This window comes from Oncorhynchus keta, chromosome 25 (genome assembly GCF_023373465.1).
Source record: "Oncorhynchus keta strain PuntledgeMale-10-30-2019 chromosome 25, Oket_V2, whole genome shotgun sequence".
NCBI classification, from domain to species: Eukaryota; Metazoa; Chordata; class Actinopteri; order Salmoniformes; family Salmonidae; genus Oncorhynchus; species Oncorhynchus keta.
Genome location: NC_068445.1, coordinates 50,629,024 through 50,647,331, shown reverse-complemented (window position 1 = coordinate 50,647,331; position 18,308 = coordinate 50,629,024). Strand labels below are relative to the sequence as shown.

Below are 18,308 nucleotides of genomic sequence, written 5' to 3'. Positions count from 1 at the left end.
CCTACAGCCCTACAGCCCTACAGCCCAGCAGCCCTACAGCCCTACAGCCCAGCAGCCCTACAGCCCTACAGCCCTACAGCCCTACAACCCTACAGCCCAGCAGCCCTACAGCCCTACAGCCCAGCAGCCCTACAGCCCTACAGCCCAGCAGCCCTACAGCCCTACAGCCCTACAGCCCAGCAGCTACACCCGATTTGGATGTTTAGAGGGTAGTCAAATTGTTTCATCGTCACTGTGGTAATTTCATACAACCAATGTTGCTCAGGTTTTTAAATCAACTTGTTTCTGCCTCTTGTCCATCGGACTGAATCGTTACTTATCCTAAAGCTGAAGCCACGTGCCCCCACGAAAAAAAGGTTCCTAACACCATATCAAAAGGGTGACTGAAAATGAAGGAAGTGCATAGGAGGGATATGAAATAATTTTATGCGCTGGCCCATAGACGATGTTATCGGCCGTTAGCGGCCTTCCTAAATAATGTACAACTAAAAGTCACTCACAAAAAAATGGTATGCTCCGCATTTGGCTGGCATGCCACGGGAGAGATGAGAGCAATCATGACATTGACAAAAGATATTTAGTGGAGCCAAATATTTTCGAATAACCTATTCCACTCTGGCTATGTGTGGTAATATAGAGAGATGTGTAGTAGCCAAGGCCTATCTGTGCGTCTGTGTGTGGCGAAGCGTGCAGATGTGGAGCGATTGACAGTTAAGGAGCTGCGCTGGCTGTGCGTCTTGTGATGGGCTATAAATCATCATGGGCTGCAGAGAAACTCTCCTGTCCTCAGAACTGGATAATTATAAACTGATCCCATGTTCTCCTCCTCTCTTATTAGGCCCAGGCCCATATGTGCTGTAGGTAGGTTGCATATTGCTGGAATATTATCTAAATAGCCCTAGGCCAACGATGCATTTCTTTCAGAAGCATTCCTGAGCTGTAGCCTAAGTTTCTATTTGACTCCTCATTAGATCATCCAATCTGTGCTGAATTTCACGTCTTGTGGCCTAAAATATTTGTCATTCAAAATGAATTTGTGAATGAAGAATGGCATAGACTCCGACTTTCAGAATGATTCCCTTTTAAAAGCTGCAAACTTTAATATATTATATATTATAACACTTTATTTGAAAAGTTTAGAAAATACTCTTAATAGCTTTAACTTCTCTTATTGCTTTTATGATATTTCAGTTAGTAGGATTAGGTTTTGGGTCGTTTGGTTCGCAATGGCAAGGTAGGATCTTTTCTAGCCTCGCATGCGCGCATCATTTCTGTCTTATAATGCTTTGCTCAAATGTAAGGTTTGTTCAAATTTCTCATTAGATTTTGATATGCTGCTATTGTTTCTTCTATCTATCTCATTGTTTATTACCGTAGGTCCCCTCTGTTTTGGGGTTATTTAAAAACTATTTCAAAGTTGCTGAGATATTTTGCGCTGCTTTGTTGTGGCTCTTAGCTCTGTCTACATCATTCTCTTGCGTTGTGTAAATATAACATATTCATTGAAATAAGTTATAGCAAATAGGAATATAGGCAATTTACTCAGTGTCAACCATGCTCTGCCCTGCTGTGCGCTGCGGCAACGCCGGTGCCTGATCCAATGCTGATCGGAGTAATTGTTTGATATTGTGATTTTTTTTACTTCTCCATTCGGACAACTGCAATCTATATTCTGGTTGTCCGATGATTTTTTTGTACTTGCCCCAGACAAGCGGACAATACTTAATGTCTAGTTGCTGTGTGTTTTGTCAATGCCCTGTAGCCTACAGTCCCAACAGACTGACATAACTGTCTTCTGGGCTGCATCGCTTTATTGCACTTAGGTTAAATAAGGCTTATTCTTATAGGCCTACACTTCAGCACGCCGCCTTCTGATTTATGAACTCTACTATTCATTCTTCCATACGAGTAACCGTTCAATGTAAACGTTTAATTAAGTGTGTGGCATTCATTGTCCCGCTAGAGTCTGCGAAACCACGGAACATCTACCTCTCTCTCTCCCCAAGGATTCGTTGAGCGGGTGCCAGTGATGCGCGACGGTATTTAGTTACTCGGCTCCATAACTGCGTGTCAGATGGAGGCTGATGCACGTGTGTCTTTATTACCAGGGGGACAGGTGAGGTAGAGTGGATCCAACCAGCACCTCCTATCGTGCAGACAGGACAGCGTGTAGCGAACAGCGATAGGACTTGATCTCTTCACTCTCACTTCTGTCTGACAACTCTACACTGCCCGGCCCGCGTGCACACGCCCTTATCAGATGCACCTCGCGCCTCCATCACGTTGAGGAGGTAAAGTAGTGAGAGTGTGTGTGTGACTGACTGACTGGCTGACTAACGGTGTGAGAAATGAATGGCTACGGATCGCCCTACCTGTACATGGGGGGCCCAGTGACCCAGGCCCGAGCGCCGCTCCAGAGGACCCCCAAGTGCGCGCGGTGCCGGAACCACGGTGTCCTGTCCTGGCTAAAGGGCCACAAGCGATACTGCCGCTTCAAGGACTGCACCTGTGAGAAATGCATCCTGATCATCGAGAGGCAGCGGGTCATGGCGGCGCAGGTGGCGCTCCGCAGACAGCAGGCCAACGAGAGTCTGGAGAGCCTGATCCCGGAGTCTCTGAGAGCTCTGCCCGGAATCACGGTGCCTGGACCTGGCGAGGGGAACCAGGGCCTGCAGCCCCGTTCTGGAGGAATGGACCTCCTATGGACCTCGAAACAGACTGCCAACATGCAGGGTAAGATGATGATAATGATAATCATAATAATAACATTCAAAATAGGCTTTTATTTAAGTCTATATAGGTTTGATTTATTCACTTTTATTCATATATGTGTGTGTGTGTGTGTGTGTGTGTGTGTGTGTGTGTGTGTGTGTGTGTGTGTGTGTGTGTGTGTGTGTGTGTGTGTGTGTGTGTGTGTGTGTGTGTGTGTGTGTGTGTGTGTGTGTGTGTGTGTATAAATAATTACAAAAATATATCTCAAACCTGCTGTATTTTATAAAGTTACAACGAAACCTATACCTGAGAAAGAGCCGACGTTTGAACAATTTAGTTCAACTTGGGTAGCCTACATTTAGGCTATTGGCTGCAAACTGCGGCTAATAACACTGCAATGGCAACATTGCAAAACGCATTGCATTAGACTCTAAATTAAAATAACAAGAATAGACTTTTATTGTAATTATTTCTTTAAGTTGTAGGCAATTTCTTTATCATTGATATTCAATCTATTTAACTTTCTAAAACGGCAAGCGTCACTACATAAGTCAGCTTTATTTTTAATGTGTGTCGCTTAATATAATGTTTATACGGCTGTTAATTGGTTTGAGAAATGACATGAATACAGACGTGATATTGTACCTCACAAGCCAAAGCATGTTATGGGTGTTCAACCAGGGGTCAACGGTGGCCTGACCTTACAGAGACACATTAATAGACATTGGAAGCGTTTATTTCCAGAACGCTATATCCACCAATTTTTTCGCATTTGTGTTTTATTTTACGAGGAACGAATGCTTTTGTGTTTGTAAAATACAGTATTACTGCCCTCATATTTTGTATTCAAAGATTTTAGAACCCCTTTAAAAAATGCCGGGTAAATTATGACCCAATTTGGGTAATTTCTCTAACCCAGCGCTGCGTCACTATATACCCACCACTGGGTTATCAAAAGGTTGGACGACTTGATTGACCCAAAAAGGGGATTATTTTTTTTACCCAGTAGAGGGTTGCCTTTTACTCTTTATCTGGGTTATTTTGGCCCAAAAGGTTGGGCGACTTGATTGACCCAAAAAGGGGATTATTTTTTTTACCCAGTAGAGGGTTGCCTTTTACTCTTTATCTGGGTTATTTTGGCCCAAAAGGTTGGGCGACTTGATTGACCCAAAAAGGGGATTATTTTTTTACCCAGTAGAGGGTTGCCTTTTACTCTTTATCTGGGTTATTTTGGCCCAAAAGGTTGGGCGACTTGATTGACCCAAAAAGGGGATTATTTTTTTACCCAGTAGAGGGTTGCCTTTTACTCTTTATCTGGGTTATTGTAATTCATGTATTTTTGACCGAGCAGTAGGTTATTTCTTATTTTATTGCTGTTTTTTCTAACTTCTCTCTATTAAATCATCTGCTATTTTTTTTATAAAGGTAAAAATACTTCTAACAATTACAATCATTGTCACAACGTTACTGGATTCTATGAAATTATTAAAATGACATATGGCCAATAAGGAACATTGTAGATAAAATACTAAATGTTTATTTTCAGATATTAATTTCAGCTACAAAATGAAGTCATGCAGAAGATAAACAGATAAGGGACACACAAACCAAAACTTTAGAAGCGCAATGCACCGTTAGAAAATCACAGCAGCCCTACCAATTAAAGCTGAGGAAATGGGCTGAAGAAAAGTTAATCATTTAGCCTTTCCTCCTCTAACAAGTATCCATGTAAAACATAAACAGCGAAACATGATGTATTTTGCTCCAGAGCCTGCCCATTCACGACGGTGAATGCGGGGGAATAGAGGCGATTGTCCCGGAGAATCAGAATGAAGGGTTCGAGTACCGGGTTGTTTGTGTTTTCTGGCGGAGATTTTCAGCCATATTTGTTCCAGCCTGAAGATGAGAGAATATGAGTATACAATGCTGAACAATAATCAAGACACATACACACACACACTTCTGTATGCAAGACCATAATCTGCATTGGGTTGAGTCCAGACACTGTGCATGGTTTACAGTATTACAGTGTTGTAGTACTGAGTCCGGTCCCCAGACCACATATTGAGTGTCTCGGTCTTGAAACCCGACCAAACTCAACTCCATGATGTGCGATGGAGTTTATCTGCAATTAGCGTGGCCGGACTGGAGCTCCGACGACACATTTAAATTAATATTTCAGCACAGAGAATAGGATAATGTCATGTGTAAATGCGAGCTATTTCTTGGGTGATGAAATCCGTCGTTTTTCCTACATTTGTTTTTAATCGCTTTGGTACTATTTTCACAAGTACATGGTACATTTTCACAACTCTTTGTACAAAACGTCAAACTGGTCACACTTGTAACGCAGCCAGTCCTTCATTCAAAACCTGGCATGGTGCATTCATTTGGATTGTAAACATCTATCACCACACAACCATTTATTCAAAATATACGTTTATTGTGAAATGTAATGACAACATTGGTTTAAACGCCAAAACACAACATACTATCTTTCAATTTAGTCGTTTTAACTACCTGTTATTCCAATAACAAAGATGTTTCGAGATTATACGTTTTCAAATCGTCCTTAGAAGAGCTGAAAGTCAGATGCTGCAGTACTGTAAATTACACAGTTTTCACATTAGGCAATACATACTTACATTACCCAACAAAATTGACAGACAATCTATAATTTCCATAATCTATCCCATGTGTAATCAAAGGAGACTTCCTCGACAATCATGCATGTAAAAAAAAAACATTTTATTTTTCAGACACAATTGCAACATAGGTGTGCTGTCAGTAATCAAATGTAAGAAATTAAATTAAATGAATGAAAATAAAATATAACGCATTCATTTGCATCAAGCCTGTCTTGAGCATTTGGCCATACATTCTCATCCACATCAGAGTGAATGTCCTCAGTCTATGCACCGCGGGAAAAAATATTTTGTCATGGCGTATCCAAGCTTGACATTGGGCTGAATTGATGTCGTCGCATGCCTCATTCATGGCCTAATGAAAAAAAAAATGTCTCAATAGGGTTGAGGAAAGGAGAGAATGGGGGCAGGTATAGGTTCACGAATCGGGGATGGGCCCAAATCACGCCTGAATCACCTCTGCGTGGTGGAGCCGGACATTGTCCCACACAGGTCTGCTCAATTTCTTTAAGAAACACAACGAGCTGTGCAGCGTTGTAGGATCCAAGTAATGGCCTACATCCTAAAAACATAATCTCCAGACATAGCTGCGGACATGGAGATGTTTCCCCAACGCTGTCCAGGCACTTGGACGGTCACCGGATGGCGGATGAGGTTCCGACAGTTGTGTTGTTGCCAGGGTGACGCCTGCTTCATCAACGATGATCTAAAGTAGCGTGAAGCTCCATCACCCTCTAAAAATATATTTTGGTTAGTTATTTTAACAGTATAGTTCCAATGTGATATTGTGAAGTAGTGTGTGCATCAAATAGTAACAGTATTTGTAATTTTAAATGAACCTTTATTTAACTAGGCAAGTCAGTTAAGAACAAATTATTATTTACAGTGACAGCCTACCCCGGCCTCAGGCTGGATGTGATTAAAAAAAAAAATATATATATACATATATATATATATATGTTTCACCTTTATTTAACCAGGTAGGTTAGTTGAGAGCAAGCTCTCATTTGCAACTGTGACCTGGCCAAGATAAAACAAAGCAGTGCGAAACACACTACAACACAGTTACACATGGAATACACAAACATACAGTCAATAATACAGTAGAAATAGTCTATATACAGTGTGTGCAAATGAGGTAGGATAATGGAGGTAAGGCAATAAATAGACAATAGTGGCTAAATAATTACAATATAGCTATTGAACACTGGAGTGATAAATGTGCAGAAGATGAATGTGCAAGTAGATATACTGGGGTATAAAGGAGCCAAATAAACAACAGGATGGGGTAGTTGGATGGGCTATGTGCAGGTGCAGTGATCTGTGAGCTGGTGCTTAAAGCTAGTGAGGGAGATATGAGTGATACAGCCCGGGATCGAACCCGGGTCTGTAGTGACTCCTCTAGCACTGCGATGCATTGCCTTAGACTGCTGCGCCACTCAGTCCCCTATATAGTGCAGTTGTTTCACCCGGCAGGCCATTGTTGGAAGGCTGATTGATGCGTCATTGGATAAGGTGTCATCATTCTCCTCAATGGCCTGCTATGTCATCTGCCCACACTAGTCACAGCTCAACTCCATCGACGTCGAAGCTACAGTCTGTCCACACTAGTCACAGCTCAACTCCATCGACGTCGAAGCTACCCACCGCCCACACTAGTCACAGCTCAACTCCATCAACATCGAAGCTACCCGCCGCCCACACTAGTCACAGCTCAACTCCATCGACATCGAAGCTACCCGCCGCCCACACTAGTCACTGCTCAACTCCATTGACGTCGAAGCTACAGTCTATCCACACTAGTCACAGCTCAACTCCATCGACATCGAAGCTACCCGCCGCCCACACTAGTCACTGCTCAACTCCATTGACGTCGAAGCTACAGTCTGTCCACACTAGTCACTGCTCAACTCCATCGACATCGAAGCTACCTGCCGCCCACACTAGTCACTGCTCAACTCCATTGACGTCGAAGCTACAGTCTGTCCACACTAGTCACTGCTCAACTCCATCGACCTCAAAGCTTCAGGCAGGAACCGTGAGCATGTCAGAGATTATGGAGGAACCGTGAGCATGTCAGAGATTATGGAGGAACCGTGAGCATGCCAGAGATTATGGAGGAACCGTGAGCATGCCAGAGATTATGGAGGAACCGTGAGCATGTCAGAGATTATGGAGGAACCGTGAGCATGTCAGAGATTATGGAGGAACTGTGAGCATGCCAGAGATTATGGAGGAACCGTGAGCATGCCAGAGATTATGGAGGAACCGTGAGCATGTCAGAAATTATGGAGGAACCGTGAGCATGCCAGAGATTATGGAGGAACCGTGAGCATGTCACAAATTATGGAGGAACCATGAGCATGCCAGAGATTATGGAGGAACCGTGAGCATGCCAGAGATTATGGAGGAACCGTGTGCATGAAAGAGATTATGGAGGAACCGTGATCATGCCAGAGATTATGGAGGAACCGTGAGCATGTCAGAGATTATGGAGGAACCGTGAGCATGTCAGAGATTATGGAGGAACCGTGAGCATGCCAGAGATTATGGAGGAACCGTGAGCATGCCAGAGATTATGGAGGAACCGTGAGCATGTCAGAGATTATGGAGGAACCGTGTTCATGAAAGAGATTATGGAGGAACCGTGAGCATGTCAGAGATTATGGAGGAACCGTGTGCATGAAAAGATTATGGAGGAACCGTGATCATGCCAGAGATTATGGAGGAACCGTGAGCATGTCAGAGATTATGGAGGAACCGTGAGCATCCCAGAGATTATGGAGGAACCGTGAGCATGCCAGAGATTATGGAGGAACCGTGAGCATGTCAGAGATTATGGAGGAACCGTGTGCATGAAAGAGATTATGGAGGAACCGTGATCATGCCAGAAATTATGGAGAAACCGTGAGCATGTCAGAGATTATGGAGGAACCGTGTGCATGTCAGAGAGGAACCGTGTGGATGAAACGGTGTGCATCCACACTCCTTTCATGACATATTAATATTTTATTGACAATTGAAACATTTGCTTCCTTCCTTTCTCGTAACCTTAGTTACCTACTGTCCTTTGCTTTCGTTTAAAGGTGCACCATGCAGAAATCGCCATTTCCTGGTTGCAAAAACTCTAATAGTTCATTTCAGTCTCTATGACAAAAGAAGCAAGAATAGTTTTGAGAATCATTGTACGATCTAAACCACTGTGAAATATATTTTTGAGAACCAAAAATATAGTATTTCCAGCTGTTTGAAGCTGGTTACAAAACCCAGAGTAAAAGATGGAAAAAGCAAAAAAAAATTAAGAACGGGAAGCATAGAAATAGTGCACATAGAATCAATCTACCTCTTATTAGACTGGCTTTTCATGAGAATGACAGATCTATAACACACATTTGTGTGAATTTGGTCAGTTGTGCAAAAAGTAAAATACTGCATCTTAAAAAAATATCCCATAACTTTGTTGCTTATAAGAATTTTCTGTAACATTACAGCGTTATGACATAGTTATGACACTGGATATCAAGTAAAGTGTTACAGAATGTTCTTGATTTTACTGGTAGGGAAAAGATGTAACATATTTAGTATTTTTTTTAATCATTTATACACGCGTTTGGGTTAGTGACAATTTATTAGGTGGATCACCATTCTGAATGTCTGCAGAATCCACATGTTGTTCTGAAATATGAACATAGAAATACTGGACATGTTCTACTTTTATTATGGTGCTGATTTGACACAATTACTAACATGGTCTTGAATTGGACACACATTTTTCTGGTCTCGGTCTTGACTCTGTCTCGGAACCCTCGTCCCCGTCCCGGTCTTGACTTGGTAATAATGTGCAAATGTTGTACAGTCTAGGTGTGGAAAGCTCTTAGAGTTACCCAGAAGTATTGACTCAGGAGTGTGAATACTGATGTAGATGCTTATTTCTGTATTTCATTTTCAAAACATTTTATTCACAAAAAAAAATAAACGCATCCATGTTTTTATTGTGTAATTATGGGGTATTGTGTGTAGATTGGTGAGAAACAAAATATTCATTCCATTTGGAATTCAGGCAGTAACACAACAAAATGTGAAATTAGTCCAGGGGTATGAATACTTTCTGATGGACTGTACCTGCACTGGTGGTAGGAGAAACACCCCCAGGGCCATGCCGCCTTTACTATCTGGGGGACAAAGACGAAAACATTTAAGCGGAGAGTCAAAATGGATTGCCTAAACTTGGATGAATATTTGAGACACTCCTTTCATATCAATATGTAGCTAGCTAGCTAGCGATAGCTACCTAAAGTAACTGTGTCTGTATCCAGACTGAGACTAGTTAGCTATAGCTACCTATAATAACTGTGTCTGCACCCAGACTGAGACTAGCTAACTTTAGCCACCTAAAGTGACTGGGTCTGCACCCAGACTGAGACTAGCTAGCTAACTCAAAGGTACAATTAGGTTACAAATCATACAGCAACTGAAACACCATAAAAGCAATAATGATAACCTTGCCAACTAGCTAGCTAGCAACCATTTTTCGTGGACTCAGAGACAGGGAATAGGCCTAGCTAAGTAATATCTCTAGCTGGTCTAGCTTGCTAGCACTGAGGTAAAGTTGGTTTTATATTCACAGATTCAGACATTCAACAGACATTCATCAGACATTCATCAAACATTCAACAGACATTCATCAAACATTCAACAGACATTCAACAGACATTCAACAGACATTCAACAGACATTCAACAGACATTCATCAGAAATTGCCAAAAGCCATTTAAAAATGTAAAAATCAATGAAAAATGCACAGTTTGTCACAGAATCATAATTATTCATTATTCTAGAATTGTCTAGCATACTTTTACCACTTTCTGCTTTGAATAGAAATTCCAGTTTTGACTTGATAGAAATACATAAAATCTATAAAATGCCATTTAAAGCAGTATAAATCAATAACTAATTTACTGTTTGTCACAGAAACATCACACTAGGTATGATTTATTCTATAAATGTCTAGCATACTTTTACAACCGTTGTTTTGAAGAGAAGTTCCTGTTTTGACTTGATAGAGGGCATGTAGTCTGTTTAGAGGGTGTTTTTTCAAAGTTCTAACGAGTCTGTTATACCCTATTAGAAGGGGCCTGGCATAAACTTCTGCATCTTCAGTCATATTAAATTAAATTACAAGAAAAAACTACAGGATGTAGGGGTCAGGCCTGACTAACAAAGAAGACAAGTGGATGGATCAAGAGGACCAAGAGGACCAAGAGGATCAACATGGGCATTCCACAGGAAAACTAAGAATAACATACAGTACTGTTCAAAAGTTTGGGGTCACTTAGAAATGTCCTTGTTTTTGAAAGAAAAGCATTTTTTACATTAAATAATATCAAATTGATCAGAAATACAGTGTAGACATTGTTTCTGTTGTAAATTACTATTGTAGCTGGAAACAACAGATTTTTTATGAAATATCTACATAGGCGTACAGTGGCCCATTATCAGAAACGAAAACGGTCCTTCTTTAGACTAGTTCAGTATCTGGAGCATCAGCATTTGTGGGTTCGATTACAGGCTCAAAATGGCCAGAAACAAAAAGCTTTTTTTCTGAAATTTGTCAGTCTATTCTTGTTCTGAGAAACGAAGGCTATTCCATGCAAGAAATTGCCAAGAAAATGAAGATCTCGTACAATGCTGTGTACTACTCCCTTCACAGAACAGAGCAAACTGGCTCTAACCAGAATAGAACGAGGAGTAGGAGGCCCCGGTGCACAACTGAGCAAGAGGATAAGTACATTAGAGTGTCTAGTTTGAGAAACAGACGTCTCACAAGTCCTCAACAGGCAGCTTCATTAAATAGAACCCGCAAAACACCAGTCTCAACGTCAAGAGTGAAGAGGAGACTCCGGGATGCTGGCCTTCTAGGCAGAGTTCCTCTGTCCAGGCTCAACGTCAGCAGGGAAGAGGCATCTCCAGGATGTTGGCCTTCGAGGCAGAATTGCAAAGAGAAAGCCATATCTCAGACTGGCCAATACAAATAAAATATGAAGATGGGCAAAAGAACACAGACACGAGACAGAGAGGGAAAGGTTAAAGACAGGTTTTAAAAGTATACTAGACATCTATAGAATAAATAATACCTAGTTTGACGATTATGTCATAATTAGTGAAAACGTTACTGATTTACATAGCTTTAAATGGCATTTTATTGATGTTATGTATTTCTATCAAATCAAAACTGGAATTTCTCCTCAAAACGAAGGTTATACAAGTATGCCAGACATTCCTAGAATAAATCATACCTAGTTTTGTGTTTCTGTGACAAACAGTTAATTAGTTATTGATTTGGTCCTTCTGTAGCACAGTTGGTAGAGCATGGTGCTTGTAACGCCATGGGTAGTGGGTTCGATTCCCGGGACCACCCATACGTAGAATGTATGCACACATGACTGTAAGTCGCTTTGGATAAAAGCGTCTGCTAAATGGCATATATTATTATTATTATATATTATTATACTGCTTCAAATGGCATTTTATAGATTTGATGTATTTCTATCAAGTCATAACTGGAATTTCGACTCAAAACAAAGGTTGTAAAAGTATACTAGACATTTATAGAATAAATAATATCTAGTTTGAGGATTCAGTGACAAACGGTGAATTTTTAATTGACTTTTGGCGAATATCTGTTGAATGTCTGTTGAATGTCTGTTGAATGTCTGTTGAATGTCTGTTGAATGTCTGAATCTGTGAATATAATTCCAACTTTACCTCAGTCTACCTACCAACCATATTACATTACAACTCAGAGACAGGGAATAGGCCTAGCTAAGTAACATCTGTAGCTGGTCTACCTAGCCAAAGAGAAAGAGAAACCTGGTTTACGTGAAACAATTGACATACCAAACTTTAACAAAATCTTACATATCTGCTACCACACACAGCACAGTGAAATAGCTTGCTAAATGGCTAGCTAAATTAGCCAATGTTATGTAGCATATATGGGGTAATATGCTAATTAAAATGATTTACAATTGTTGATAACTGAGATAATATGTAATTATGATAGCTACTTCTATTTAACCTGAATGGATAATTAGAAACGTCAGCTTTTTAATCAGTTTTTGGTTAGCTACAACGCCTTTCCCATTCGTCCATTGAAAAGTAGGCCACTCATCAATGGCTGCACTGATAGACTTTTTCATTCATGAGTTTGACGGATCACGTTGACCTTCTGGTTTTGGCGGGAGAATTAACCCACTCACTAGGTCATATTTCAACATCCCAGCATCAACAAACCAACTACAAACAAATCAAACTAAAAACCAAATCAATACACCCCAGCAGTTGGGTCATCCACACAACACTACAGTTGGGTCATCCACACAACACTGGAGTTGGGTCATCCACACAACACTACAGTTGGGTCATCCACACAACACTACAGTTGGGTCATCCACACAACACTGCAGTTGGGTCATCCACACAACACTGCAGTTGGGTCATCCACACAACACTGCAGTTGGGTCATCCACACAACACTGGAGTTGGGTCATCCACACAACACTGCAGTTGGGTCATCCACACAACACTGGAGTTGGGTCATCCACACAACACTACAGTTGGGTCATCCACACAACACTACAGTTGGGTCATCCACACAACACTGTAGTTGGGTCATCCACACAACACTGTAGTTGGGTCATCCACACAACACTGCAGTTGGGTCATCCACACAACACTGTAGTTGGGTCATCCACACAACACTACAGTTGGGTCATCCACACAACACTACAGTTGGGTCATCCACACAACACTACAGTTGGGTCATCCACACAACACTGGAGTTGGGTCATCCAATCACCCAGCAGGTGGGTCATCCAGTCACCCAACAGGTGGGTCATCCAGTCACCCAGCAGGTGGGTCATCCAGTCACCCAGCAGGTGGGTCATCCAATCACCCAGCAGGTGGGTCATCCAGTCACCCAGCAGGTGGGTCATCCAGTCACCCAGCAGGTGGGTCATCCAGTCACCCAGCAGGTGGGTCATCCAATCACCCAGCAGGTGGGTCATCCAGTCACCCAGCAGGTGGGTCATCCAATCACCCAGCAGGTGGGTCATCCAGTCACCCAGCAGGTGGGTCATCCAGTCACCCAGCAGGTGGGTCATCCAATCACCCAGCAGGTGGGTCATCCAGTCACCCAGCAGGTGGGTCATCCAATCACCCAGCAGGTGGGTCATCCAGTCACCCAGCAGGTGGGTCATCCAGTCACCCAGCAGGTGGGTCATCCAGTCACCCAACAGGTGGGTCATCCAATCACCCAGCAGGTGGGTCATCCAGTCACCCAGCAGGTTGAGTGTGTGTAGGCATATTGCAAATGGTTTAGTTGAGAAACGCTATATATCAATTGTCTGGCTGGATTTGTACTTTTTCACCTTTATTTAACCTTGCAGGCTAGTTGAGAACAAGTTCAAATTAAATGTTCATATACTGTTTAGGCTATTTCATATTCATACCATGCATTGTTGAATAATCCTTTTGATTGGCTTAAAGGGCATTCTAGTGTGTGTAGTATTTCCTTATCATGCACGTTATAATTCAGTGGCTATGAAGTTTAATCTTACATATTGTATGTTTTTAGCTGCTTTTGAAAGCAAAAGTCAAATTGAAAGCATTATTCGCATTGTTGAACACAATTTTCATAAAAGCAAGCTGATGGTTTGGGAAGGATTTCCATTAGATGTTGGCCCGCTGCTGAGGGGAATTATTTCCATTCATCCACAAGAGCATTCATTAGGTCGGGCACTGATGTTGGGCAATTAGGCCTGGCTCGCTGTCGGTGTTCCAATTCAACCTAAAGGTGTTTGATGGGGTTGAGGTCAGGGCTCTGTGCAGACCAGTCAAGTTCTTCCACACTTTCATGCTGAAAGAGGAAAGGTCCTTCCCCAAACTGTTGCCACAAAGTTGGAAGCACATAATAATCTACAATGTCATTGTCTGCTGTAGCGTTGACACTTCCTTTCACTGGAACTAAGGGGCCCAACCATGACAATCAGCCCCAGACCATTCATCATCCTCCACCAAACTTTACAGTTGGCACTATGCATTGGGGCAGGTAGCTAATTTGAAGGGGTGTCTAGATTATTTTGTATATATATAGTGTACATACAGTGTATATATACAGTACCAGTCAAGTGTTTTGCTTTCTTTTCTAAAACTATTTTCTACATTTTACAGTGTATAGAGTATAGTGAAATTCCACAAATAAACTTTTAACAAGGCATATATTAATTTAAATTAATTCCAGGTGGCTACCTCATGAAGCTGGTTGAGAGAATGCCAAGAGTGTGCAAAGCTGTCATCAAGGTAAAGGGTGGCTACTTTTGAAGAATCTGAAATATAAAATATATTTGATTTCTTCATTACCTTTTTAGTTTCTACATGTGTTATTTCAGAGTTTTGACGTCTTCAATGTTAATAATATATAGTGTAGAAAATGGTGAAAGTAAAGAAAAACCCTTGAATGAGTAGGTGTGTCCAAACTCTTGACCTTTGACTGGTAATGTATGTTAAGCCTGGACAACATTCTATTTCATATTTTTTACGGTGCAAGTGTAGCTCAGAAGTATAAAGCGATTATATCTCCAATATACAATGTCCGATTTGAAAAAGAAGTGACACATCAGATCCACGTATGAACTACTCATTATTGTTGTTGTTTATGTTTAAAAAAAAGTGAAACATGACTAACATACAATGATTATCAATTACTGCTGCAGACAATAACAACATAATAATAATAAGATCCATCAAGATGTGTAATGGGGGCTTCTACTATATGGAAGTGTCTACTTTTATTAGTTTCAGCATTATTTAATATATATTTTCATGGATAACAGCCTTATTGTTTATGTGTCTATACTACAATGATACCTCACAAACCGGACCCTCTTAAACCCACCTCTGACAGTTAACTGACTTGCCTAGTTAAATAAATTAACATTTAAACATTGAATCCTGGCTCTCTGCAATAAAAACGTGGATGCAACAAAACTTCCTTCAGCTCAATAAAAGGTGCCAAAGCTGGCAACCATTGACCACACCAGTGTCTCTCCCTCCCTCCCTCCCTCCCTCCCTCCCTCCCTCCCTCCCTCCCTCCCTCCCTCCCTCCCTCCCTCCCTCCCTCCCTCCCTCCACGCAACCTTGGCATCATCCTGGACTCCACCCTCTCCTTTGACCATCAGACAGACTGCCAAATTCTCATTCTTCCATCTCTGCAACATTGCAGCAATATTGCAGGTCCTCCCTCTCCTGTCCTGCCACTGAAACCATCATATCTGCATTAATCTCCTCCAGTCTTAAAAACCTCTATGGGACCGGTGTCCCACCCTCGGGACGGTTGAGCTAACATGCGCTAATGGAATTAGCATTATATTGTAAGTAATAGGAACATTTCTCAGGACATAGACATGTCTTATATGGGCGGAAAGCTTAACTTCTTCTTAATCTAACGGCTCTGTCCAATTTACAGTAGCTATTACAGTAAAAAAAAATACTATGCTGTTGTTTGAGGAGAGTGCACAACAACAAACAACGTATCACGGCAACTGGTTTGACACATTCACCTCTGAAGGTAAATAATGTACTTACATTCAGTAATCTTGCTCTGATTTGTCATCCTGAGTGTCCCAGAGATAATATTTAGCATAGTTTTGTTTGAGAAAATACATTTTTATATTCAAATGTAGGAAATGGGTTCTAAAGTTTGAACCCCTGCTGTTTCCTTTCAAATGGTATCAATAATATTCATGTCTTTGCTTCAGGTCCTGAGCTACGGGCAGTTAGATTTGGACATGTCATTTTGGGCAAAAATGTTAAGAAAGGATCTAAATCTAACTGCCTGTAGCTCAGGACCAGAAGCAAGGATATGCATATTCTTGGTACCATTTGAAAGGAAACACTTTGAAGTTTATGGAAATGTGAAAGGAATGTAGTAGAATATAACACAATAGATCTGGTGAAAGATAATACAAAGAAGAAAATAACCGTTCTTTGTGTTTTTTTTGGACCATCATCTTTGAAATGCAAGAGAAAGGCCATAATGTATTAGTCCAGCCAAGGTGCAAGTTAGATTTTGGCCACTAGATGGCATCAGTGTACGTGCAAAGTTTTAGACTGATCCAATGAACCATTGCATTTGGGTTACAAATGTACCTAATTTGTTTATTAATAACTTTTCATGTTCAAAATTGTGCACTCTCCTCAAACAAGCTACTGTACATTGGACAGTGCAGTTAGAATAACAATAATTTAAGCTTTCTGCCAATATCAGATATGTCTATGTCCTGGGAAATGTTCTTGTTACTTACACCCTCATGGTAATTGCATTAGCCTACGTTAGCTCAACCGTCCTGTGGGAGGGACACTGACCCCAGACTGACCCTAGACCCCCGACACAGGGACTATTGCAGCATAGATACTGGAGTCTGAGAGGGGAGGTTGGGGGACTCTGTGGCCCTGTCCAACGATACCCCTGAACAGGGCCAACCAGGCAGGATATAACCCCATCCACTTTGCCAAAGCACAGCCCCAACACCACTGGAGTGATATCAACAGACCACTACAGCTGGCCCAGAACAGAGTGGCATGTCATGCTCTTCATTGTAATTAGAGGGCTGATATAAATACTACGGATAGTAAATCTCACATAGATAGGCAGATAATTTCATAAAAATTTAGCTATATAGGAGAAAGCCCTGCCTCCAACTGTTTGCTTAGAAATTCTAGGGACAGCAAGGAGGCCTGCGTCTTGTGACCGTAGTGTATGTGTAGGTATGTACAGCAGGACCAAATCGGAAAGATAGGTAGGAGCAAGCCCATGTAATGCTTTGTAGGTTAGCAGTAAAACCTTGAAATCTGCCCTAGCCTTAACAGGAAGTCAGTGTAGAGAGGCTAGCACTAAGGTAATATGATCAAATTTGTTGGTTCTAGTCAGGATTCTAGCATCCGTATTTAGCACTAACTGAAGTTTATTTAGTGCTTTATCTGGGTAGCCAGAAAGTAGAGCATTGCAGTAGTGTAATATAGAAGTGACAAAAGCATGTATACATTTTTCTGCATCATTTTTGGACAGAAAGTTTCAGATTTTTGCAATGTTACGAAGATGGAATAAAGCTGTCCTTTGAAATATTCCTGATATGTTTGTCAAAAGAGAGATCAGGGTCCAGAGTAACGCCGAGGTCCTTCTCAGTTTTATTTGAGACGACTGTACAACCATCAAGAATTGTCAGATCCAATAGCAGATCTCTTTGTTTCTTGGGACCTAGAACTAGCATCTCTGTTTTGTCCGAGTTTAAAAGTAAAACATTTGCCGCTTTCCACTTCCTTATGTCTGAAACACAGGCTTCCATGGTAGGCAATTTTGGGGATTCACCATGTTTCATTGGAATGGGTGTTGTCCGAATAGCAGTGAAAGTTGACATTGTTTCCCGAATGACATCACCAAGAGGTAGAATATATAGTGAAAACAATATTGGTACTAAAATGGAACCTTGAGGGACACCAAAAGAATGTGGTGATCGATGATGTCAACAGCAGCACAAGGTCTAGGAGCATGAGAACAGATGCAGAGCCTGATGCCAACAGCTTTTGTGAGGAATGGGAGCTAAGATATAGGCCGATAGTTTTTTTACATTTTCCTGGTCAAGGTTTGGCTTTTTCAAGACAGGCTCTGTTACTTTTAGTGAGATTCAAATCAAATCAATTCAAACGATATTTGTCATTATTTGACCTTACAGTGAAATGCTTACTTATAAGCCCTTTTAACCAACAATGCAGTTTTATGAAAATACCTAAAAAAAAGTAAGAAATAAAAGTAAGAAATATTTAAAGAGCAGCAGTAAAATAACAATAGCGAGGCTACATACAGGGGTCAATGTGCGGGGGCACTGGTAGGTC

General features: G+C 41.3%; 1 protein-coding gene across 1 annotated transcript in view; it reads left to right on the top strand.

The window, feature by feature from the left end:
- Positions 1 to 2,348: 2,348 nt before the first annotated feature.
- Positions 2,349 to 18,308, top strand: part of dmrt3a (doublesex and mab-3 related transcription factor 3a) — a 45,267-nt gene continuing 29,307 nt past the window's right edge. The window contains exon 1 of the mRNA XM_052479939.1: positions 2,349 to 2,733. Within this exon, the coding sequence (XP_052335899.1) occupies positions 2,349 to 2,733 (385 nt within the window). The remainder of the gene's footprint in view (positions 2,734 to 18,308) is intronic.